Source organism: Ranitomeya variabilis, chromosome 5 (genome assembly GCF_051348905.1).
Source record: "Ranitomeya variabilis isolate aRanVar5 chromosome 5, aRanVar5.hap1, whole genome shotgun sequence".
NCBI classification, from domain to species: Eukaryota; Metazoa; Chordata; class Amphibia; order Anura; family Dendrobatidae; genus Ranitomeya; species Ranitomeya variabilis.
Genome location: NC_135236.1, coordinates 660,776,307 through 660,801,891, shown reverse-complemented (window position 1 = coordinate 660,801,891; position 25,585 = coordinate 660,776,307). Strand labels below are relative to the sequence as shown.

At 43.6% G+C, this 25,585-nt stretch overlaps 2 protein-coding genes across 2 annotated transcripts in view; one reads left to right on the top strand and one right to left on the bottom strand.

Moving 5' to 3' along the window:
• The window catches only part of ANO2 (anoctamin 2), a 249,373-nt gene that overhangs the window by 132,182 nt on the left and 91,606 nt on the right, over nucleotides 1-25,585 (top strand). The window contains exons 15-17 of the mRNA XM_077266525.1: nucleotides 15,089-15,160; nucleotides 17,512-17,713; nucleotides 22,658-22,769. Of these exons, the coding sequence (XP_077122640.1) occupies nucleotides 15,089-15,160; nucleotides 17,512-17,713; nucleotides 22,658-22,769 (386 nt within the window). The remainder of the gene's footprint in view (nucleotides 1-15,088; nucleotides 15,161-17,511; nucleotides 17,714-22,657; nucleotides 22,770-25,585) is intronic.
• Nucleotides 12,766-25,585, bottom strand: part of NTF3 (neurotrophin 3) — a 274,247-nt gene continuing 261,427 nt past the window's right edge. Inside the window, exon 3 of the transcript XR_013215909.1 lies at nucleotides 12,766-12,920. The gene's annotated coding sequence lies outside the window, so the exon portion shown is untranslated. The remainder of the gene's footprint in view (nucleotides 12,921-25,585) is intronic.

Sequence of the window (25,585 nt, the reverse complement as noted above, 5' to 3'; positions counted from 1 at the left end):
TTCAAGTCAGAACCAGTCAGCAGTATAGCAGAGCTGCCCAGCAATATCAGGGAGCTGAGCTTCATGTAGAGCTGGCACAGGGAAGCGGTATACGGAAGCTAGAAGAATGGCCACTACCTGAAAACTCAGGAGGCATCCGGCCACATGAGCCGTCCTATAGGACCTGTAATGATGTGGAAGGAGGAGGACTGAGTAATGACTGGATAGAAATATTGCTATTTTTAATATTCCCATATCTAACTATCAATTATCAGTTAGGTGTCGAGTTCCCGCCTCTGCACAGGGGGGAATCTCGAACCATGTCTGCTACAGTCCCCCATTCTCCTCCAGCCGCAGTGGAGCCTGCTCAGCGGAGACGTCGGTCCCAGCGTCTGGCTCAGGCTGATACTGGATGACTGGTTACTACTTCCCTTCCAGGCTCTGTGATTGTAGCCAGCAATGTTCAGCAGCGAGCAGGTTTTTCTGGGACAAAGTCCCGCCTTTCCCATACTGAGCATGCCCACGAGACGACCTCCCATTGGAGGTCTGGCGTCACATGCTCAGGTCCTGTAGCAGCTCCTATTGGACCACCAGGAAGGTCCTTGTCTGCTACAGCTATAAAAGGTTTGCATGGCCGCACGGCCATGCGCTAGTATCAACCTATGTTTTGAGCCTTGCTACTGTGTGGTCATGTTTGCATGAGGTCAGGGTTGGCTGAAGTAAGCCCCTAGAATACCGGCACCTCCAGTGAGGAGTTTTTTGTGTTTGGATTCAGGTCTTGGCTGAAATAAGTCACTAGAATAGCGGCACCTCCGGTGAGGAGTTTTGTGTGTTTGGATTCAGGTCTTGGCTGAAATAAGCCCCTAGAATACCGGCACCTCCGGTGAGGAGTTTTGTGTGTTTGGATTCAGGTCTTGGCTGAAATAAGCCCCTAGAATACCGGCACCTCCGGTGAGGAGTTGTTTGTGTGATATGCTTACTGCATGACCACAGTTTTGCTCTGTTTGGTAGCTGTGTTCCTCTGTGAGGTTAACAGAGCACAGCGTTTCCCTATCCTAGCGATTCTGTGAAGTAACAGAGTTTGCTAATACCGCCATATAGCACCGCCAATTGCTAGCAGCAGGTTCCTCTCCTGCACGGTGGACCCCGGGCTGCGAATGCACCAATTATTACATATATTTATACTCGGTGCGTTCCGCCAACCCTAACATTATCTATCTATTATCTATCATCTATCCATTATCTATCTAACTATTATCTATCTATATATCTATTAACTATCTATAATCTATCTATTATCCATCTATCTATTATCTATCTGTTATCTATCTATCTATTCTCTATCTATTATTTTTCTATTATCTATTATCTATCTATTATCTATCTATGTATTATCTATCTTCTATCTATTATCTATCTATTATCTATCTATCTATCTATCTTTTTTGAACAGTGTGATGAAAACAGAGAATTCCTTTCCATTTCTTCGAGCAGTTGTGAAAGTCATCAGCTTACAAGGTCAGATCCATCTTTCACGGTGATGATGACAATAAAACGATGACATTTTTGAAATTGCACATAGGAAATGTCGGAATTTCATGATTGAGGTCACACCTTGTCTTCGACATCTCTTTGGAGCTCAGCGTGTGAAGATCAGTCGCGTGTAAAGATACAGCAGTCGCTCAGCGCTGTACCACGGAACCAAAAACGTGCAACATTTTTGTGAAAAATTAGGCACAGCAGCATAAAACCTTATAAATTACATTTTACCCATCAATCCGAGAAAAGATGCAATGACTCATAAATGAGCTGAATATTCAGAACGGACGATTCTCTCTTTATTTCTTAGAGGCCATGGTTCACTTCAGATCACACATTTATGGGGCGGACATCCTTGTAATGATCGGCTCCAGTTTTCTTTGCAGCTTTATAGGTTAGGATTGGCACGGTATGGCGGTTTTTTTTTTGCTATTGAAGACAGATGAGCGAATAGTTTCCAGCAATGAAATAGTTAAGCGCTGAATGTATCACTGACCTCCAAGTCTCCTTTGAAAAATAAAAATGATTCCCCCCAAGAATCGACAAGTTCTTAATATGTCACAGATACATAGAACGGTAATAAAACACGCACATGTTCGGCTGCAATGAAGTCATTCTCTGCGGTGTGCGATCTGGAAGGTTATGCTAAACCCGGCGCTGAGCTTATAAATTACGGGGAACACATAGCCGCCCTGGACTGTAATCCGCAACAAGTGCATCCTCGAGAATCCACATATAATAGCGGTGTATTATACATACCGCCATGTCGATTATTCACCTTAAAGGAGACGTAGCTTTGTGATATCGATGCGGCCTCCTCCCCGTCGCCGTGGCTTCAGAAAATATCTGACGAAATCGGCATGACCATACAATACAATGATAGGTCATTCTTTTCAATGTAAATTGTGCAATACCTTATATTTCCTGTGGGGGCACTGTGGGGAAATATAACAGTTGTTGATTGATTCGATCACTTGTGATTTTAAAAAAGTAAGAAAACAAATAAATTAGCCAAATAAAAAGAAGAAAATATGTACTTTAACTAGATTAAAAGAGCTTTTGACAGTCCATGAACTTGAGTAAATCCAACCTATATAGTAAAACTCTTTTTATAAAGTGATAGTCGAAATCACAGATACATGAAAATAGTAGATTCAGTCAAGCGTTACTCCTATCTCTAATCTATAAGATATTATCCGAATATGCAGCTGGGTAATAGTAATATTAGCAAATACCTCCGGTATAGTTCTTCTGATTCATTATGTCACTTACCTCACGTGCAGGGCATTGCAGGAGCTTAGATATCCATGGTGGTTACCACTCATACACTGACAGCTAGCTTTTACTGGTCATAATCAAAGATGCCTAACTATTGCAATGCCCCGCACATGGGGTAAGTGACATAGGGAATCAGAAGAACTATACTTCATTTCTAATTGGAGGTATTTACTAATATTATTATTATTACACCTACTAGATATTGGGATAGGATCTTCCAGATGGGAATAACACTTTATCAGCAGCTTTTTGCTGCCTCCTCTTTTTCCCTCATGCCAAGAGACATTTCCATATTGTTAATAAAGGTGAGAACGACTTGTATCGTGGGTGTCTGCAATAAATGGCCGACATGAATAGCAATAAAAAATTGCAGATACAACATTATGGAAACTTACATGACCAGCTGTGCTTTGCAATAAGGATGCAACTCATATTTTCTCATCAGAAATTGACCAATTATTTAAGACAGGTCATTATGTAGAATGTAAGTTTTGAAATGTCCTCCTCCTGTACAATGACTGATAACACCTCTATATACAGTAGATAACACAGGATCCACCATTCACAGTATGTGATGTCACAGCTCACCTCCTCCTCCTGTGCAATGACTGATAACACCTCTATATACAGTAGATAACACAGGATCCACCATTCACAATAGGTGATGTCACAGCTCACCTCCTCCTCCTGTACAATGACTGATAACACCTCTATATACAGTAGATAACACAGGATCCACCATCCACAATAGGTGATGTCACAGCTCACCTCCTCCTCCTGTACAATGACTGATAACACCTCTATATACAGTAGATAACACAGGATCCACCATTCACAGTATGTGATGTCACAGCTCACCTCCTCCTCCTGTGCAATGACTGATAACACCTCTATATACAGTAGATAACACAGGATCCACCATTCACAATAGGTGATGTCACAGCTCACCTCCTCCTCCTGTACAATGACTGATAACACCTCTATATACAGTAGATAACACAGGATCCACCATCCACAATAGGTGATGTCACAGCTCACCTCCTCCTCCTGTACAATGACTGATAACACCTCTATATACAGTAGATAACACAGGATCCACCATTCACAATAGGTGATGTCACAGCTCACCTCCTCCTCCTGTACAATGACTGATAACACCTCTATATACAGTAGATAACACAGGATCCACCATTCACAATATGTGATGTCACAGCTCACCTCCTCCTCCTGTACAATGACTCATAACACCTCTATATACTGTAGATAACACAGGATCCACCATTCACAATAGGTGATGTCACAGCTCACCTCCTCCTCCTGTACAATGACTGATAACACCTCTATATACAGTAGATAACACAGGATCCACCATTCACAATAGATGATGTCACAGCTCTCCTCCTCCTCCTGTACAATGACTGATAACACCTCTATATACAGTAGATAACACAGGATCCACCATTCACAGTAGGTGATGTCACAGCTCACCTCCTCCTGTACAATGACTGATATCACCTCTATATACAGCAGATAACACAGGATCCACCATACACAATAGGTGATGTCACAGCTCACCTCCTCCTCCTGTACAATGACTGATAACACCTCTATATACAGTAGATAACACAGGATCCACCATCCACAATAGGTGATGTCACAGCTCACCACCTCCTCCTCCTGTACAATGACTGATAACACCTCTATATACAGTAGATAACACAGGATCCACCATTCACAATAGGTGATATCACAGCTCCCCTCCTCCTCCTGTACAATGATTGATAACACCTCTATATACAGTAGATAACACAGGATCCACCATTCACAATAGGTGATGTCACAGCTCACCTCCTCCTCCTCCTGTACAATGACTGATAACACCTCTATATACAGCTGATAACACAGGATCCACCATTCACAATAGGTGGTATCACAGCTCACCTCCTCCTCCTGTACAATGACTGATAACCCCTCTATATACAGTAGATAACACAGGATCCACCATACACAATAGGTGATGTCACAGCTCACCTCCTCCTCCTGTACAATGACTGATAACACCTCTATATACAGTAGATAACACAGGATCCACCATCCACAATAGGTGATGTCACAGCTCACCTCCTCCTCCTCCTGTACAATGACTGATAACACCTCTATATACAGTAGATAACACAGGATCCACCATTCACAATAGGTGATATCACAGCTCACCTCCTCCTCCTGTACAATGATTGATAACACCTCTATATACAGTAGATAACACAGGATCCACCATTCACAATAGGTGATGTCACAGCTCACCTCCTCCTCCTCCTGTACAATGACTGATAACACCTCTATATACAGCTGATAACACAGGATCCACCATTCACAATAGGTGGTATCACAGCTCACCTCCTCCTCCTGTACAATGACTGATAACCCCTCTATATACAGTAGATAACACAGGATCCACCATTCACAATAGGTGATGTCACAGCTCACCTCCTCCTCCTGTACAATGACTGATAACACCTCTATATACAGTAGATAACACAGGATCCACCATTTACAATAGGTGATGTCACAGCTCACCTCCTTCTCCTGTACAATGACTGATAACACTTCTATATACAGTAGATAACAAAGGATCCACCATTCACAATAGGTGATATCACAGCTCACCTGCTCCTCCTGTACAATGACTGATAACATCTCTATATACAGTAGATAACACAGGATCCACCATTCACAATAGGTGATCTCACAGCTCACCTCCTCCTCCTCTTGTACAATGACTGATAACACCTCTATATACAGTAGATAACACAGGATCCACCATTCACAATAGGTGATATCACAGCTCACCTCCTCCTCCTGTACAATGATTGATAACACCTCTATATACAGTAGATAACACAGGATCCACCATTCACAATAGGTGATGTCACAGCTCACCTCCTCCTCCTCCTGTACAATGACTGATAACACCTCTATATACAGCTGATAACACAGGATCCACCATTCACAATAGGTGGTATCACAGCTCACCTCCTCCTCCTGTACAATGACTGATAACCCCTCTATATACAGTAGATAACACAGGATCCACCATTCACAATAGGTGATGTCACAGCTCACCTCCTCCTCCTGTACAATGACTGATAACACCTCTATATACAGTAGATAACACAGGATCCACCATTTACAATAGGTGATGTCACAGCTCACCTCCTTCTCCTGTACAATGACTGATAACACTTCTATATACAGTAGATAACAAAGGATCCACCATTCACAATAGGTGATATCACAGCTCACCTGCTCCTCCTGTACAATGACTGATAACATCTCTATATACAGTAGATAACACAGGATCCACCATTCACAATAGGTGATCTCACAGCTCACCTCCTCCTTCTCTTGTACAATGACTGATAACACCTCTATATACAGTAGATAACACAGGATCCACCATTCACAATAGGTGATATCACAGATCACCTCCTCCTCCTGTACAATGATTGATAACACCTCTATATACAGTAGATAACACAGGATCCACCATTCACAATAGGTGATATCAAAGCTCACCTCCTCCTCCTCCTCCTGTACAATGACTGATAACACCTCTATATACAGTAGATAACACAGGACACACCATTCACAATAGGTGATATCACAGCTCACCTCCTCCTCCTGTACAATGACTGATAACACCTCTATATACAGTAGATAACTGTTGTGAATTCCGTTCTCGAACTCCCTCCTGTGGTCATGAATGGTACTTCGGTGAGTTCTGTCCGTGGACTCCCTCTGGTGGCTGTGAGTGGAACTGCTGGTTCTGAGGTTGCTTCATCAGCTGCCCTCGTTTGCGGCTAGGCTGGCTTCTCTATTTAACTCCACTCTGATCGTTACTCCATGCCAGCTGTCAATGTATCAGTACTGGTTCAGATCTCTCTCGGATCTTTCTGATGACCTGTCTACTCCAGCATAAGCTAAGTCCCCGCTGGTTCATTTGTTGTTCATTGTGTACTGAATATGTTTCTTAGTGCTTGCTAAGTTCTAGTCCAGCTTGCTAACATGATATTGCCTTGCTAGCTGGAAGCTCTGTGTTGCAGAGTGGCACCTCCGCACCGTGAGTCGGTGCGGGGGTCTTTTTGCACACTCTGCGTGGCTTTTTGTAGTTTTTTGTGCTGACCGCATAGATCCCTTTCCTATCCTCAGTCTATCTGGTAAGTCTGGCCTCCTTTGCTGAAACCTGTTTCATTCCTGTGTTTGTGACTTTCCTCTTAACTCACAGTTAATATATGTGGGGGGCTGCCCTTACCTTTGGGGAATTTCTCTGAGGCAAGGTAAGGCTTATTTTCCTATCTTTAGGGGTAGTTAGCTCTTAGGCTGTGAAGAGGCATCTAGGGAGAGTTAGGTACGCTCCACAGCTATTTCTAGTGTGTGTGTTAGGATTAGGATTTGCGGTCAGCAGAGTTCCCACTTCCTAGAGCTTGTCCTGTCTTTTAGTTTAACCATCAGGTCATTCCAGGTGCACCTAACCACCAGGTCCATAACAGTACAGCTGGCCCGCAAAGTGTTAATGCATCTCAATAGAGGGATAAGAGAAGTTCTGAGACCATTTTTTTTTTCTCTGCAGTGTGTTTTGTCTTTCTTTTCCCCTTAACCTCTGAGTGGTTCAGGACTCAGGTGTAAATATGGACATTCAAGGTCTGTCCTCTTGTGTTGATCACCTCACTGCGAGGGTACAAAGCATTCAAGATTATGTAGTTCAGAATCCTATGTTAGAGCCTAGAATTCCAATTCCTGATTTGTTTTTTGGAGATAGATCTAAATTTCTGAATTTCAAAAATAATTGTAAACTGTTTCTTGCTTTGAAATCCCGCTCCTCTGGTGACCCCATTCAGCAAGTAAAAATCATTATTTCTTTGTTACGTGGCGACCCACAAGACTGGGCATTCTCCCTTGCGCCAGGAGATCCTGCATTGCTTAATGTAGATGCGTTTTTTCTGGCACTTGGATTGCTTTATGACGAACCTAACTCTGTGGATCAAGCAGAGAAAATCCTGCTGGCTTTGTGTCAGGGTCAGGATGAAGCGGAGGTATATTGCCAGAAGTTCAGAAAGTGGTATGTGCTTACTCAATGGAATGAGTGTGCCCTTGCAGCAATTTTCAGAAAGGGTCTTTCTGAAGCCCTTAAGGATGTTATGGTGGGGTTTCCCACGCCTGCTGGTCTGAATGAATCAATGTCCTTGGCTATTCAGATCGATCGGCGCTTGCGTGAACGCAAGGTTGTGCGCCATTTGGCGGTGTCCTCTGAGCAGATGCCTGAGCCTATGTAATGTGATAGGACTTTGACCAGAGCTGAACGGCAAGAACACAGACATCAGAATGGGCTGTGTTTTTACTGTGGTGACTCCACTCATGCTATCTCTGATTGTCCTAAGCGCACTAAACGGTTCGCTAGGTCTGTCACCATTGGTACTGTACAGCCTAAATTTCTTTTGTCCGTTACTCTGATTTGCTCTTTGTCGTCCTACTCTGTTATGGCATTTGTGGACTCAGGCGCTGCCCTGAATTTGATGGACTTGGAGTTTGCCAGGCGCTGTGGTTTTTTCTTGGAGCCCTTGCAGTATCCTATTCCATTAAGGGGAATTGATGCTACGCCTTTGGCCAAGAATAAACCTCAGTACTGGACTCAGTTGACCATGTGCATGGCTCCTGCACATCAGGAAGATGTTCGCTTTTTGGTGTTGCATAATCTGCATGATGTGGTCGTGTTGGGTTTGCCATGGCTACATGTCCATAATCCAGTATTGGATTGGAAATCAATGTCTGTGTCCAGTTGGGGTTGTCAAGGGGTACATGGTGACGTTCCGTTGTTGTTAATTTCTCCTTCTACTCCTTCTGAAGTCCCTGAGTTTTTGTCGGATTACCGAGATGTATTTGATGAGCCCAAATCCAGTGCCCTACCTCCTCATAGGGATTGTGATTGTGCTATTAATTGAATCCTGGTAGTAAATTTCCTAAGGGACGGCTTTTCAATTTATCTGTGCCGGAACACGCCGCTATGCGGAGTTATATAAAGGAGTCCTTGGAGAAAGGGCATATTCGTCCGTCGTTGTCACCGTTGGGAGCAGGGTTCTTTTTTGTGGCCAAGAAGGATGGTTCTCTGAGACCTTGTATAGATTACCGCCTTCTCAATAAAATCACGGTCAAATTTCAGTACCTGTTGCCTCTACTGTCTGATTTGTTTGCTCGGATTAAGGGGGCTAGTTGGTTCACCAAGATAGATCTTCGAGGGGCGTATAATCTCGTGCGTATTAAACAAGGCGACGAATGGAAAACAGCATTTAATACGCCCGAGGGCCATTTTGAGTACCTGGTGATGCCATTCGGGCTTTCTAATGCTCCATCTGTGTTTCAGTCCTTTATGCATGACATCTTCCGAAAGTATTTGGATAGATTCATTATTGTATATTTGGATGATATTTTGGTCTTTTCGGATGATTGGGAGTCTCATGTGAAGCATGTCAGAAGAGTGTTCCAGGTTCTTCGTGCTAATTCTTTGTTTGTGAAGGGGTCTAAATGTCTCTTCGGAGTTCAGAAGGTTTCCTTTTTGGGCTTCATTTTTTCCCCTTCTACTATCGAGATGGATCCTGTTAAAGTTCAGGCCATTTATGATTGGACTCAGCCTACATCTGTGAAGAGCCTTCAGAAATTCCTGGGCTTTGCTAATTTTTACCGTCGCTTCATCGCTAATTTTTCTAGCGTTGTTAAACCATTGACTGATTAGACCAAGAAAGGTGCTGATGTGGTGAATTGGTCCTCTGCGGCCGTTGAGGCTTTTCGGGAGTTGAAACGTTGTTTCTCTTCGGCCCCTGTGTTGTGTCAGCCAGATGTTTCGCTCCCTTTTCAGGTCGAGGTTGATGCCTCTGAGATTGGAGCAGGGGCTGTTTTGTCTCAAAGATCTTCTGATGGCTTTGTGATGAAGCCATGTGCTTTCTTTTCTAGAAAGTTTTCGCCTGCTGAGCGTAATTATGATGTTGGCAATCGGGAGTTGTTGGCTATGAAGTGGGCGTTCGAGGAGTGGCGACATTGGCTTGAGGGAGCCAAGCATCGCGTAGTGGTCTTAACTGATCACAAGAATCTGACTTATCTCGAGTCTGCTAAGCGGTTGAATCCTAGACAGGCTCGATGGTCGCTGTTTTTCTCCCGTTTCAATTTTGTGGTTTCATACCTTCCGGGTTCTAAGAATGTGAAGGCCGATGCCCTTTCAAGGAGTTTTGTGCCTGATTCCCCGGGAGTTCCTGAGCCGGCTGGTATTCTCAAAGAGGGGGTAATTCTGTCTGCCATCTCACCTGATTTGCGGCGGGCGCTGCAGGAGTTTCAGGCTGATAGACCTGACCGTTGTCCAGCAGAGAAACTGTTTGTCCCTGATAGATGGACTAGTAGAGTTATCTCTGAGGTTCATTGTTCGGTGTTGGCTGGTCATCCTGGGATTTTTGGTACCAGAGATTTGGTGGCTAGGTCCTTTTGGTGGCCTTCCTTGTCACGGGATGTGCGTTCTTTTGTGCAGTCCTGTGGGACTTGTGCTCGGGCCAAGTCCTGCTGTTCTCGTGCCAGTGGGTTACTTTTGCCCTTGCCAGTCCCGAAAAGGCCTTGGACGCATGTTTCCATGGATTTTATTTCAGATCTCCCTGTCTCTCAAAGGATGTCGGTCATCTGGGTGGTTTGTGATCGCTTCTCTAAGATGGTCCATTTGGTACCCTTGCCTAAATTACCTTCCTCCTCTGATTTGGTTCCACTATTTTTCCAGCATGTGGTTCGTTTGCATGGCATTCCAAAGAACATCGTGTCTGACAGAGGTTCCCAGTTTGTTTCAAGGTTTTGGCGGTCCTTTTGTGCTAAGATGGGCATTGATTTGTCTGTCTCTTCGGCTTTCCATCCTCAAATGGCCAAACCGAGCGAACTAATCAGACTTTGGAGACCTATCTGAGATGCTTTGTTTCTGCTGATCAGGATGATTGGGTGACCTTCTTGCCATTGGCTGAGTTCGCCCTTAATAATCGGGCCAGTTCGGCTACTTTGGTTTCGCCTTTTTTTTGTAATTCTGGTTTTCATCCTCGCTTTTCTTCAGGGCAGGTTGAGCCTTCGGACTGTCCTGGTGTGGATTCTGTGGTGGACATGTTGCAGCAAATTTGGACTCATGTAGTGGACAATTTGACATTGTCCCAGGAGAAGGCTCAACGTTTCGCCAACTGCCGTCGCTGTGTTGGTCCCCGACTTCATGTTGGGGATTTGGTTTGGTTGTCATCTCGTCATGTCCCTATGAAGGTTTCTTCTCCTAAGTTTAAGCCTCGTTTCATTGGTCCTTATAAGATTTCTGAAATTCTCAATCCTGTGTCATTTCGTTTGGCCCTTCCAGCTTCTTTTGCCATCCATAATGTGTTCCATAGGTCGTTGTTGCGTAGATATGTGACGCCTATGGTTCCCTCCGTTGACCCTCCTGCTCTGGTGTTGGTCGAGGGGGAGTTGGAGTATGTGGTGGAGAAGATTTTGGATTCTCGTATTTCGAGACGGAAACTTCAGTACCTGGTCAAGTGGAAGGGCTATGGTCAGGAGGATAATTCCTGGGTTTTTGCCTCCGATGTCCATGCGGCCGAGTTGGTTCGTGCCTTTCATTTGGCTCGTCCTGATCGGCCTGGGGGCTCTGGTGAGGGTTCGGTGACCCCTCCTCAAGGGGGGGGGTACTGTTGTGAATTCCGTTCTCGAACTCCCTCCTGTGGTTATGAATGGTACTTCGGCGAGTTCTGTCCGTTGACTCCCTCTGGTGGCTGTGAGTGGAACTGCTGGTTCTGAGGTTGCTTCATCAGCTGCCCTCGTTTGCGGCTAGGCTGGCTTCTCTATTTAACTCCACTCTGATCGTTACTCCATGCCAGCTGTCAATGTATCAGTACTAGTTCAGATCTCTCTCGGATCTTTCTGATGACCTGTCTACTCCAGCATAAGCTAAGTCCCCGCTGGTTCATTTGTTGTTCATTGTGTACTGAATATGTTTCTTAGTGCTTGCTAAGTTCTAGTCCAGCTTGCTAACATGATATTGCCTTGCTAGCTGGAAGCTCTGTGTTGCAGAGTGGCACCTCCGCACCGTGAGTCGGTGTGGGGGTCTTTTTGCACACTCTGCGTGGCTTTTTGTAGTTTTTTGTGCTGACCGCATAGATCCCTTTCCTATCCTCAGTCTATCTAGTAAGTCTGGCCTCCTTTGCTGAAACCTGTTTCATTCCTGTGTTTGTGACTTTCCTCTTAACTCACAGTTAATATATGTGGGGGGCTGCCCTTACCTTTGGGGAATTTCTCTGAGGCAAGGTAAGGCTTATTTTCCTATCTTTAGGGGTAGTTAGCTCTTAGGCTGTGAAGAGGCGTCTAGGGAGAGTTAGGTACGCTCCACAGCTATTTCTAGTGTGTGTGTTAGGATTAGGATTTGCGGTCAGCAGAGTTCCCACTTCCCAGAGCTTGTCCTGTCTTTTAGTTTAACCATCAGGTCATTCCAGGTGCACCTAACCACCAGGTCCATTACAGATAACACAGGATCCACCATTCACAATAGGTGATATCACAGCTCGCCTCCTCCTCCTCCTATACAATGACTGATAACATCTCTATATACAGTAGATAACCCAGGATCCACCATTCACAATAGGTGATGTCACAGCTCACCTCCTCCTCCTGTACAATGACTGATAACACCTCTATATACAGTAGATAACACAGGATCCACCATTCACAATAGATGATAGCACAGCTCACCTCCTCCTCCTGTACAATGACTGATAACACCTCTATATACAGGAGAATGAGTATGGTGGACAGTGGTTATAGAGGTAGACATGTTTCAGGTGGTTTTGCCATGGAAGAACCTAACATTTGGCTGCTCCTAGCCCGGAATGGCTGATAACAGATTGCACTCGCCTGCTCTGTAAATAGGTTCAGATTTTATATGATTTTTATTCCAAGCACGAGACGCTTTTGGTTTGTGCGTCCGGTGCCTCGTAATGGACGACAAGCGTATACACTCCACATCCTTATCGCCTTCCGCCCACATTAAGTTTCACGGTCAGACAAGACTTAACCTAAGAAGGTAAAAAATAGATAAATAGAACGGAATTGTTAAAAAATACTTTAAACCAAGACTGAAACACGATATGTACGAACGATATAAATCCTCTGCCAACTGGCTTTGGGGGATAAAAAAACAGATAGTGTAGTAGAGCGAACTCTTTTCCACTATTGTTAAAAAAAAATATTATAATTAAAGGGGTTGGAAGGGATGAAAAAAATATATCCATTTACTTCCAAAAACAGCGCCATGCTGGTCGACAGGTCATGTGTGGTATTACATCATTCAGTTTAATTGAGCTGATCTGCAATACCAGAAACAACCTGAAAGCAGAGTGGCGCTGTTTCCAGAAGGCGAAAAGCAGCCATGTTTATCTATGACTGTACAATCACTTTATTAACTCTACTTTTATAATTGGAATTTTATATTGATATATTAGAGGCTCAATAATGGTGATATCAAGTTTATACTTAAAGGGGTTTTCCACTCACCTAGCAATAGCAGTGGTCATAAGTGCTACCAGTGATTGGCTGCAGCAGTGACATTTCCATTCAATAGAAATAGGATTTTTTTTCTAGTCCTACAAACATTCAACCACTGCAGTCAATCACTGCCTGCAGCAGTCACATGTTGTCCAATGCCAACCTGGCACTGCCAGGAGAGGAACAGTATGCCGCCTCTAGGCGAGTTTGCTGCATTTTATTGTCTGCTTGGCCATTTTCTCAATGTAAAAAAATAAGTGGACAATCCCTTTAAGGGTGCTGTTTACACTCTGTGCAATCTAGTTTTTGTAGAAATGTTCCTCAAGAATAAACTGATCGTACAGTAGGAATCACCAATGATCAGCTGTATTCTTCAGGAGGACTCAACAGAAAGATTGTTGTTTCCCTGCAGTGCCTCCGCAGGTGAAATGGAGAATTACACTTGCAGAGTCCCCCAGAGTTAGAGACTACTCTCTGCTACGGCTAATAAATGAGGATCCTCAATAGTGAATTAATTTACACATGTGATCCTATAGATGTGTTCTCGGGTGCTTAGTAGAGGCCTGAGCATTAGCCCCTAATTTAGACTCGGGGCTGAATATTCCCTATGTAATATAGAAGTAATTTGCATTTCAAATATGTTTTGTATTAAAAGATTGTCCAGGATTACAAAACCTTTTTTTTCCTGAAACAGCTCCACACTAGTCTTCTGGTTGTGTCTGGTATTGCAGATCAGCCCCATTCACTTTTATGGAACTAAATTGCAATACCGAAAACCACCAGAAGGTAAGTTTGGCGCTATTTCAAAAAGAAAGGTAGACAACTCCACCTAGTAAAGCATAAATATATATCCTCTTGCACATGTTATTAAATAACAAGACCTGAAGTCCATCTATGGGGGTAGATGGTGGACTTCACTTCCAGGGAAATACCGGTGTAGACAGACCACCACCACACTAGGAGGATGGGGTTGCATATGTACCTCTATACAGCTGTACTTTAAAAGATTCGTGTTTTAAAGCACATATGTGTCTACCCTTGCTTTTCCCTGAATTTTATTAAAGGGAATCTGTCATAGGGATAATCTGACAGCAGTATGATATAGGGATCGAGAGCCTGATTCCAGTGATGTATCACTTGGTTTACTGGGTGCAGCAGTTGTGATGGAATCATGGTTTTCTCTGATCAGATCTAGCAGAGCTCGGAATGTTGAGCTGAGTATAACCCTGCCCCTACCACTGATTGGCAGAAAGCAGCCAATCAGTGCTAGGGGCGTGTTTGGACTAGGAGGCACGAGACAACTAGTCCTGTAGTGATAATCTCCTGCTGATAAAATCCTGATTGTATTGAAACCCCAAAACAGCCTAGTAAGCGATACTTCGCTGGAATCAGGGTCTCTGTCCCTACACGATACATGGCAAAACCTGCTGACATATTTTCTTTTAGAGCTCCAATTTCTTATGATACAAATTCAAAGCATTATCAAAACATAAAGACACCTATAGTATAAACGTCTCCCAACAGAATACCATGACTTTTGAGGAGCGACTACAACAGGGGTCTGTGAGATCATGCTGGAATTTGGGGGCCACAGGTTGTGGACCACCTAACTAGAGTATTTTTATTTGCAGTATCCATTATTTTCATTAGTTCTGCCTACACGAACTGACTTTTATTTGCCTGCTTATGTGTTTTTCAGACAAAGGAAAAGCTGACATGGAGGGATCGGATTCCCGCATATTTAGTCAATTTTGCAGCAATTTTATTTATGGTAGGTAACATTACGCTTGACTTTAACTCTATATTACCCCCAAGTAGTCGGTATTTAGTATATTCTAGTATTTGAGCACTTACTAATACTAATGTGCTAACTTTCAGTTCCAAGTCCCACTAAGGTGTGTTCCCCTTTAAAAATAAATTTTTACTTGATATACAGTTATATGAAAAAGTTTGGGCACCCCTATTAATCTTAAGCTTAATGTTTTATAAAAAAATATTTTTTTGCAACAGCTGTTTCAGTTTCATATATCTAATAACTGTCAGACACAGTAATGTTTTTGACTTGAAATGAGGTTTATTGTACTAACAGAAAATGTGCAATCTGCATTCAAACAAAATTTGACAGGTACATAAGTATGGGCACCTCACCAGAAAAGTGACATTAATATTTAGTAGATCCTCCTTTTGCAAAAATAACAGCCTCTAATCGCTTCCTGTAGCTTTTAATGAGTTCCTGGATCCTGGATGAAGGTATTTTTGACTATTCCTCTTTACAAAACAATTCCAGTTCAGTTAAGTTTAATGGTCGCCGAGCATGGACAGCCCTCTTCAAATGATCCCACAGATGTTCAATGATATTCAGGTCTGGGGACTGGGATGGCCATTCCAGAACAGTGTAATTGTTCCTCTGCATGAATGCCTGAGTAGATTTGGAGCGGTGTTTTGGATCATTGATTTGCTGAAAGATCCATCCCCTGCGTAACTTTAACTTTGTCACTGATTCATGAACATTATTGTCAAGAATCTGCTGATACTGAGAGGAATCCATGCGTCCCTCAACTTTAACAAGATTCCCGGTGCCGGCATTGGCCACACAGCCCCAAAGCATGATGGAACCTCCACCAAATTTTACTGTGGGTAGCAAGTGTTATTCTTGGAATGCTGTTTTTTTGGCCGCCATGCATAACGCCTTTTTGTATGACCAAACAACTCAATCTTGGTTTCATCAGTCCACAGGACCTTCTTCCAAAAAGAAATTGGCTTCTCCAAATGTGCTTTTGCATACGTCAGCCGACTCTGTTTGTGGCGTGCTTGCAGAAACGGCTTCTTTCGCATCACTCTCCCATACAGCTTCTCCTTGTGCAAAGTGCGTTGTATAGTTGACTGATGCACAGTGACACCATCTGCAGCAAGTTGATGCTGCAGCTCTCTGGAGGTGGTCTGAGGATTGTCCTTGACTGATCTCACCATTCTTCTTCTCTGCCTTTCTGATGTTTTTCTTGGCCTGCCACTTCTGGCCTTAACAAGAACTGTACCTGCGTTCTTCCATTTCCTTACTATGTTCCTCACAGTGGAAATTGACAGGTTAAATCTCTGAGACAGCTTTTTGTATCCTTCCCCTGAACAACTATGTTGAATAATCTTTGTTTTCAGATCATGTGACTGTTGTTTTGAGGAGCCCATGATGCCACTCTTCAGAGGAGATTCAAACAGGAGAACAACTTGCAAGTGGCCACTTTAAGTAGCTTTTCTCATGATTGCATACACCTGGCTATGAAGTTCAAAGCTCAATGAGGTTACAAAACCAAAAAAAAGTGCTTTAGTAAGTCAGTAAAAAGTAGGTAGGGGTATTTAAAACAAGAAAATGATAAGGGTGCCCATACTTATGCACCTGTCAAATTATGTTTGAATGCAGATTGCACATTTTCTGTTAGTACAATAAACCTCATTTCAAGGCAGAAACATTACTGTGTCCAACAGTTATTAGATATATGAAACTGAAATAGCTGTTGCAAAAAAAAACAATTTTTATAAAACATTAAGCTTAAGATTAATAGGGGTGCCAAAACTTTTTCATATAACTGTACATGTATAATCTTCAAAATTGTCCCTCCCGAATTCTTTTTTCTTTATCTTGTGCTGATCCTGAGTTAGAGCTTGTATTATACTTCAGAGCTACATTCATAATTCAGCTGGTTGTCATTGGAAACAGTCAACAAGTCTGTAGTCAGACACGCCCCTAACAGTTTATCTAAGCTCCTGTATTTTTGAAGGTTGTTTCTTTTGAAGCCTGCAATTCCCAGAATGCGGCCAGCAGAATTGTGAGTGCAGAGCTCGGACTGGCCCACTGGCGAACAGGGGAATTCTCCGGTGGGCCTCTTATATGAGCAATATGTGGAATCACTATGTACAGACATTGGCAGCATCTTATTTATTTGACAATCTAACCATTAGAAAATGTCACATTTAGATGTAGGTGACAAGTGGGGCCCTGGAGTTGGTTACTGGTGGGCCCTTGGCACCCCATTCCGACACTGACCCTGCCTATCTTGTCTCTGACAGTAGGATACAATTTACATTCCGTCTTCCATGTCCTACTGTCGTTCTTCTCCTCCTCCATAGATTGCACTCACATTTTCAGCCGTCTTTGGGGTCATCATCTATCGGATCACCGTTTCGGCAGCCTTGGCGGTTAGTACAAATGAAAGCATCAGATCGAATGTCCGTGTGACCGTGACGGCCACTGCTGTCATCATCAACCTGGTGGTGATTCTCATACTGGATGAAATCTACGGCTCTGTTGCAAAATGGCTCACGGAAATCGGTAAGAGGGACGACCATGGAATTCCTATTACATACACTCCTACAAGGACGGACTAGGGACTCGTGATCTCAGACTAGAGAACTCATCCCCTTAATTAGGGCATGATGTCTGTCCCTGTCTGTCTCAATATAATAAATATTGCAATATTATATAACTGGTCCTACTTAAAGGGGTTGTTCGGGACTTTAACAGTGATGTCCAATCATTAAGATAGGTCATAAATGTCTGATCGGTGGAAGTGCAACACCTGGCACCCGCACTCGGACAGCTTTTTCCCAGTGTCAGCAGCGGCCAGAACTGCTCCATTGACAGAATTGTGGTCGCAGTCAGGTACTGCACATTCACCCCCTATTAAATTGGATGGTGGAGGGGCGAATGTGCAGTATCAGGCCACGACCACTATACAGTCAACGGAGCTGTGCAGCTCCATAACTGAGCAGTTCCGGCCGACATCAAAAACAGCTGATCAGTGGGGGTGCCTGGTTTAGCACCCACACCCACGGCCAGCGTCACCACCAGGCACACCTGGATAAGTTCCGGGGCCCTAAGGAAGTTGGGGATCCCTCTCGCCATCAACAAGACCGACACGCTATGGGGCCCATGAGTCAGGGGAGCCCAGTGCCAGCTCCTGTGAGTGGGCCCCTCCACTTGCTCAGGGCCCCGGCACTTGCAATACTTGCGTTCTCTTCCCTCTGCAACCTCAGGTTGAGCCATGAAATAATATGGCTTTTTTCCTGTTGATGCTCTCATTTCTATTTATTGGTCTTGGTTTTAAAGATTGGCTAAAAATTATTTTTAAAAAATACCTGAAAAAAATAATTGCGAAAAATGTAAATGAAATGCCTGAATTACTGCTTAAATTAATATTTTCAGAAGTAAATAAGTGATCTAGGACTTTAAAGAGGTCACTTGCGAAAAAAAACTAAATCCGTTGTAAAATCCCCGCGCTTCTCTGATACAGTCAGGTTTTTTTTCCGTTTTGTGCTGTGTCGCTCCATTGCAGAGTTATTCACATTTCATTCTTCTGGAGTGCAGTATGTGAAATCTCTGCTTGTACTCCAACTGGGCATTTCTTCAGAGTCTTCTCTTGGGGTCTGCACATTCACTCCTCCCTCCCAGAAGCTGCCAATCACAGCTCAGCAGTAGATCTTGCAGTCTATCAGGCTCAGATGTTGCCAAGCTGTGATTGGCAGCATATTGGAGGGAGTGGTGGAAGTTCTCGCCCCCAGAGGAGACTTTAAAAAAAACACCCAGTTGGACTGCAAAGTAGAAATTTCACATAATGCACTTCAAAGTAAACAAATGTGAATATTTCTGGAATGGACTGACACAGAGCAAAATGGAAAAGAGCAGCAGAATCAGGGGAGACCAGAGATTTTTTACTACCTATTTAACCCAATTTTTTTTAGCAAGTGGTATTGATTGTCTATCATTAGGATGTAAAATCAATATTTTTTTTGATGGTTGTCTATTGCTAGACAACCATATCAACTTGATCCCATTATGCAAGTAGTCTTCTTCGCATAGATTATTGATTCATCTTAGACCAGCTGATCGTATGCGATCAGAAGAAAAATTATGCAATGCAAAATCTCTGATTGGTAAAGGACACTCTTCAAGTCAATATGATCTTCCTTTTATAAACGCAGATCTCCTTCGCTCCTTCATGTGGATTTTTAATCCATCTCATCATATGTGATCCTGGTAGAACCCAATACAATCAGTTTATTACACTAACGGAAAAAACTGTGCCATGCAAAAGCCATGATGATTGGTAATGGACCCTAACCAAATCAACTTGATCTAGCTAATTTACACACATCTGCCTTGTGTGGGTTTTCTCGTCCATCTTAGATCACTTGATCATATGTGGTTCTAGTAGGACTCCATACTATCATTTGTAAACATGGAAAAAATTGCCTGTGCTTGTTTTTATAACATTGGTGTGATGCTGTGACTGTATGTGATTAGGGAAAGGGGCCCTGCACTATCCCTAGGGCTTAGGCCCTAACTATCCCTGCTCTCAAAGATACCTCTAATGGTGAGGAGGTTTGGGCCACCAGCCTTATGGTTCATCTGTTATACCCTAAGCTGTCCCCTTTCCCTCCCCCAGAGGCCAGGAACAGAAATTCTAGTGTATAAACACGTAAGACAAACAGGGATAACAAAAGCAACTAATGTACAAAACACACACCACAGGTAGAGAGGTATATAGGGAGGGGTAGGAATGAACAAACCAAATGGGAATAGGAAAATGAGGAAAGCATACACCAAAAAACAGCATGCAACTATATCCAGCATCAAAACAATCTCCAACTTAGCACAGCAACTCCAGAGAACCAGGAAGTAAACTTTCACTGACAAGGAGGAGAAGGTCTGGCCAAATTTTATAGAGAGAGGAAATGACCAGGTCAGGAGCAGCTTAGAAATGAAATGTTTCTAACCAGCAAATAAAGTGTTGTGAACCTATTCAGCACCAAAGGAAACTAAATCAATTTAATATGGAATACAAAACACACAGGGTAAATGGAAGAACTGCCATTCACAATACGCAATGATTTCTATCCCCAGATCGCCCAGGTGGACATGACACACTCGTGACAATTGGGCAATACCCCTATAATCAGTATAGGTCTTTCAAAGCTAAGAGCCATAATTGATTAATGGGAGAGTCCTGATGGGAGAACTTCACTTGTAGGGTTGGGACTAAGAAATCTAGATAAATAATATGGCCCATTGGGCTTGGGTGGCATATGATAATCTTGTGGAACATGCTCCATGTTTTTGAAGCTGAGGATGGACTAGACAGGTGATCTACCATGACTCCATCAGTTAAAGACTTGGAGCGAGACCTCTTTTTCTAAATCAGGACATCCTGATGGCACACATAAAAAGGAGTTGTTGAAACTAAGAACCTCTTAAAAAACTATGTTTTTAAGGACATTACAAAATTATGTCGCCATACTTAAAGTCGGGATTTCTCCATAATGAACTAATTAAAGTAATTAACAATCTCAAAAAGTTAAAAGTTTATCGCGTCGGTGTCAGGCCTCTGGCTAAAATATTTATTAGAAATAGATATACCCGGGATTCCCAAAGGGGATTGAATGTTTTGACCTTTGAGTCTTTGTTCTCATTTTTTTTTCCCTATAGCAAACTTGAATGTAACACGTGTGCCCTTTTTATTAATACAACATTACTGGCGGTATCTTTTTTTTGTCCTAAAGGCGTCCCATGTTCCTTTGCCATTGTCAACAAATTTGTCAAGTAGATGATATAAGAAATATTAGGAGACCAAGATGGAAACGAGGGTCATAAAAAAGAGATTGTATCTCATCTTAAAAGCAACCAGCTGAGCCATAGTGCCGCTATACTGCACCTCTCTGTCTGCAGGTATTTCTGATGGATTTATAGGGGATCCGACAGAAAAAAAAGCATGTGGCCATGCTCTCCGGCAGATATTGTATTATGAAGGCATTCATCTCAAGAACCATTGATTACCAAAAAAGATACTTCTCCTACGTCCCTATAGTATAAATGTCTCTTTACAGTCTCTGAGAAGATGGCTATGGCATACTGTATGTCTTAGAAGAAAAATGGGAACGGCCATGGAACCCTTATTTGTGACCCCTTGTGCATGAATACTATACTAGAGCTCAAGACTAGTCTGTGTGTAAGGGTAGCAATCACACCAGGGTCTTAGTTCCTGAATGGCCCTCAAAAACTCTAAAGACCCCTACTTTTCTATAAAAATAGCACCTTTTAGGTAAGGACTAGAGATGAGCTAACTTCTTCAGTAAACGTTCACCAATCTCAATCGGCAAAAGTTGGCCAAAGTTCGGTAAATGACCGAGTTCACTGAGGGCTCTTTCAGATGTCAGTGTTTCCGGTAACAGCACGGGCCAAAAAACATCCCACACACTTGCACACTGATGACACACAGGTGCCATCCTGTGTCATCAAGGTGACACGTACCGGTGCCTGGGAATCAGTGGTACTTCGCGTGCTCTTCCCCAGCGCCGGGAGCGAAAGTGAAGACAGCTCACATCAATGTCCCCTGCTCGCGCTGTTATCAGCACTAGCAGGGGACAATGTTGAGCGTTGTATTCAACTATTAACAGCTAGAGCAGGCGATAAATATTTTAAAAAAAAATATGACGTAACGTTCTTTTATGTTTTTGATAACCAGTCAGGCAAAACTGACAGCTGCGTGCTGCAACCTTCAGCTGTTAGATTCAACAAGGATGTTTATCAAGAATAGAGGGGTCCCCATGCCCTATATTTTAATTATTTAAATAAATAATTTAAAAAAAATTTGATGGGTCAACATATTTTTAAGCGGGGGAGGGAAACAATATCCATGGCCCCTAACCAGCCTGAGGACTCCAACCCTCAGCTGTCAGCTTTAGCCTGGATGGTTATCAAAAATGGGGGGACCCCACGCCATTTTTTTAATTATTTAATTAATTATACTTAAATAATACTTGATACAGTAACCAGCCTTGCTAATGCTGACAGCTGAGTGTTGCAGCCCACAGCTGTCAGTTTTGCCTGGCTGGTTATCGAAAACACAGTGGAACCCATGTCAATTTTAGCTATTTTGGCCCCCCTGAAGGTGTTGTCTATGCATTTGGTTTTGCTTCCCATTGAAGTCAATGGGGTTCAGGTATATTTGTCGAGCCGTTGGGGTGCTCACCCATCTGAACCGAACCGAACCTTGAAAGGTTCGCTCATCTCTAGTAAGGATCCCATTAGAGATTCTGCATTGGGGACCAGGAACTTCAAGCTATATTTTAGCTGCAGGTTAATATTTCCATTGTTGATCAAAAGCAAAAAAATAATTATGGACCGCATTTCCTCTCCATTATACGTCCTACATATTTTTGGTGATCTTTGACACTTATCATCAACCAATGTAATAATAATGTGTTTTATTCAACGCAGAGGTGCCCAAAACTGAGAAAACCTTTGAGGAGCGGCTGATACTCAAGGCGTTCCTTCTGAAGTTTGTGAACTCCTACGCCTCAATATTCTACGTAGCCTTTTTCAAAGGAAGGTAAGTTGCACCTTTAAGCTAAATTGTGAAGCAAAACTACAAGTAACGTCCTTTGGTGGTGAGTGAATGTCTTTTATTTATCTTTTTTTTCTCTTATTTTGGTACAAAAATATTTTAAAAGTTCCAAAAGTTTAAAAGTGTTACATGAAATATACCCAAAGTCGTCTCCCAAAGAATCCTTATTATGGGATATAGATATCATAGAGGGGGATGTCCAATAAAGACCACCCAACACACTATGAGCAATAGGAGACAAACTCCCGCTCTGGCCGAAATGATAATTTCATGTATTAAATAAGCAAAAATGTATCGGATAAGATCGGATAAGTATGTTTTATTGCACATTCTCCTGCCAAAATTACTAAATATTTTATTCTATGCTGCATTCATGGTGTCTTCTTCTCATTTACTTGGTCTTATATTTTTTTTCTATTATTATTCAATCCACATTTGCTCCTACCTTTAAGGGGTCATCGATGCTTGAGGCTCAAGGCTTCAGTCATTCTATGTACTGTATTTTTTGGACTATAAGACGCACCGGCCCAAACGACGCACCTAGGTTTTAGAGGAGGAAAATATAGAAAAAAATTAAGCAAAAAATGTGGTCAATTCTGTACTAATATCCCCCATCATGGTATATACAGTATATGTCCTCAAACCTGGTATACATGGCCCCCTCATCACCATCCAGGTATACATGGCCCCCTCATCAGCATCCTGATATACATGGCCCCCTCATCCCCATCCTGGTATACATGGCCCCCTCATCCCCATCCTGGTATACATGGTCCCCTCATCCCCATCCTGGTATACATGGCCCCCTCATCCCCATCCTGGTATACATGGTCCCCTCATCCCCATCCTAGTATACATGGTCCCCTCATCCCCATCCTGGTATACATGGTCCCCTCATCCCCATCCTGGTATACATGGCCCCCTCATCCCCATCCTGGTATACATGGTCCCCTCATCCCCATCCTAGTATACATGGTCCCCTCATCCCCATCCTGGTATACATGGTCCCCTCATCCCCATCCTGGTATACATGGCCCCCTCATCCCCATCCTGGTATACATGGTCCCCTCATCCCCATCCTTGTATACATGGCCCCCTCATCCCCATCCTGGTATACATGGCCCCCTCATCCCTATCCTGGTATACATGGCCCCCTCATCCCCATCCTGGTATACATGGTCCCCTCATCCCCATCCTAGTATACATGGCCCCCTCATCCCCATCCTGGTATACATGGCCCCCTCATCCCCATCCTGGTATACATGGCCCCCTCATCCCTATCCTGGTATACATGGTCCCCTCATCCCTATCCTGGTATACATGGTCCCCTCATCCCCATCCTAGTATACATGGCCCCCTCATCCCCATCCTGGTATACATGGCCCCCTCATCCCTATCCTGGTATACATGGCCCCCTGATCCCTATCCTGGTATACATTGTACCCTCATCCCCATCCTGGTATACATGGCCCCCTCATCCCCATCCTGGTATACATGGTCCCCTCATCCCCATCCTGGTATACATGGTCCCCTCATCCCCATCCTGGTATACATGGCCCCCTCATCCCCATCCTGGTATATATGGTCCCCTCATCCCCATCCTGGTATACATGGTCCTCTCATCCCCATCCTTGTATACATGGCCCCCTCATCCCCATCCTTGTATACATGGCCCCCTCATCCCCATCCTGGTATACATGGCCACCTCATCCCCATCCTTGTATACATGGCCCCCTCATCCCCATCCTTGTATACATGGCCCCCTCATCCCCATCCTGGTATACATGGCCCCCTCATCCCCATCCTGGTATACATTGTACTCTCATCCCCATCCTGGTATACATGGTCCCCTAATCCCTATCCTGTATACATGGCCCCCTCATCCCCATCCTGGTATACATGGCCCCCTCATCCCCATCCTGGTATACATTGTACTCTCATCCCCATCCTGGTATACATGGTCCCCTAATCCCTATCCTGTATACATGGCCCCCTCATCCCCATCCTGGTATACATGGCCCCCTCATCCCCATCCTGGTATACAGGGTCCCCTCATCCCCATCCTGGTATACATGGTCCCCTCATTCCTATCCTGGTATACATGGTCCCTTCATCCCCATTCTTGTATACATGGCCCTCTCATCCCCATCCTTGTATACATGGCCCCGTCATCCCCATCCTGGTATACACTCACCGGCCACTTTATTAGGTACACCATGCTAGTAACGGGTTGGACCCCCTTTTGCCTTCAGAACTGCCTCAATTCTTCGTGGCATAGATTCAACAAGGTGCTGGAAGCATTCCTCAGAGATTTTGGTCCATATTGACATGATGGCATCACACAGTTGCCGCAGATTTGTCGGCTGCACATCCCAAAGATGCTCCATACAAGGCAGGATGGATCCATGCTTTCATGTTGTTTACGCCAAATTCTGACCCTACCATCCGAATGTCGCAGCAGAAATCGAGACTCATCAGACCAAGCAACGTTTTTCCAATCTTCTACTGTCCAATTTCGATGAGCTTGTACAAATTGTAGCCTCAGTTTCCTGTTCTTAGCTGAAAGGAGTGGTACCCGGTGTGGTCTTCTGCTGCTGTAGCCCATCTGCCTCAAAGTTCGACGCACTGTGCGTTCAGAGATGCTCTTAGGCCTACCTTGGTTGTAACGGGTGGCGATTTGAGTCACTGTTGCCTTTCTATCAGCTCGAACCAGTCTGCCCATTCTCCTCTGACCTCTGGCATCAACAAGGCATTTCCGCCCACAGAACTGCCGCTCACTGGATTTTTTTTCTTTTTCGGAC